The sequence below is a fragment of the Eimeria mitis genome, genomic scaffold, assembly GCF_000499745.2.
Source record: "Eimeria mitis Houghton genomic scaffold, Emh_scaff132, whole genome shotgun sequence".
NCBI classification, from domain to species: domain Eukaryota; phylum Apicomplexa; class Conoidasida; order Eucoccidiorida; family Eimeriidae; genus Eimeria; species Eimeria mitis.
The window spans coordinates 4,786-5,362 of NW_013568752.1; the positions used below are offsets into that span (position 1 = coordinate 4,786).

Genomic DNA, 577 nt, shown 5'->3' on the forward strand with positions numbered 1-577 from the left:
TAGTGCAGCAGATATATTTGGGGCTTTCTCAGCAGCAAGCAGCAGCAGCAGCAGCAGCAATGCCTGTAGATGTCTGCCATAGAAACAAACAATTTGTATTCATATCCAGGATCAATGCTATCTTTTATGATAGTGAAACATTAGTACCTCTCTTTCTGCTGCAGCACATCACCACGCTGCTGCTGCTGCGCACCCACCAGCAGCAGCAGCAGCAACGCAGGGCCTTCTGGGGGGGAGAAAGAATAGAGGGGCCCCCTATACACCTCGATGATGGTTTTGATTTCTGCTGGGCTGGGGCTGCATGCACGGGGAGGCCCCTACATAGACAACGCTCGCAGCAGCAGCTGCTGCAGCGCAAACAACAACAGCAGCAGCAGCAGCAGCAGCAGCAGCAGCAGCAGCAGCAGGGGGAGGATGCATCAGTAGGCTATATATGCGGCTGCTTCTGTCATCTTAATGGGGCAGAGAGAAACATAGATGCATGCGAAGCTCGCGGATGCTGGGACATCAGCACGCCTTGCTTATACACTCAAAGGGCACGAGCAGCCGCTGCTGCGGGTGCGGCAGCAGACAGACA

General features: G+C 54.4%; 1 protein-coding gene across 1 annotated transcript in view; it reads left to right on the top strand.

The window, feature by feature from the left end:
• The window catches only part of EMH_0092900 (uncharacterized protein), a gene marked incomplete at both ends in the record, with an annotated part of 6,080 nt that overhangs the window by 974 nt on the left and 4,529 nt on the right, over positions 1–577 (top strand). Inside the window, one exon of the mRNA XM_013494880.1 lies at positions 536–575. Within this exon, the coding sequence (XP_013350334.1) occupies positions 536–575 (40 nt within the window). The remainder of the gene's footprint in view (positions 1–535; positions 576–577) is intronic.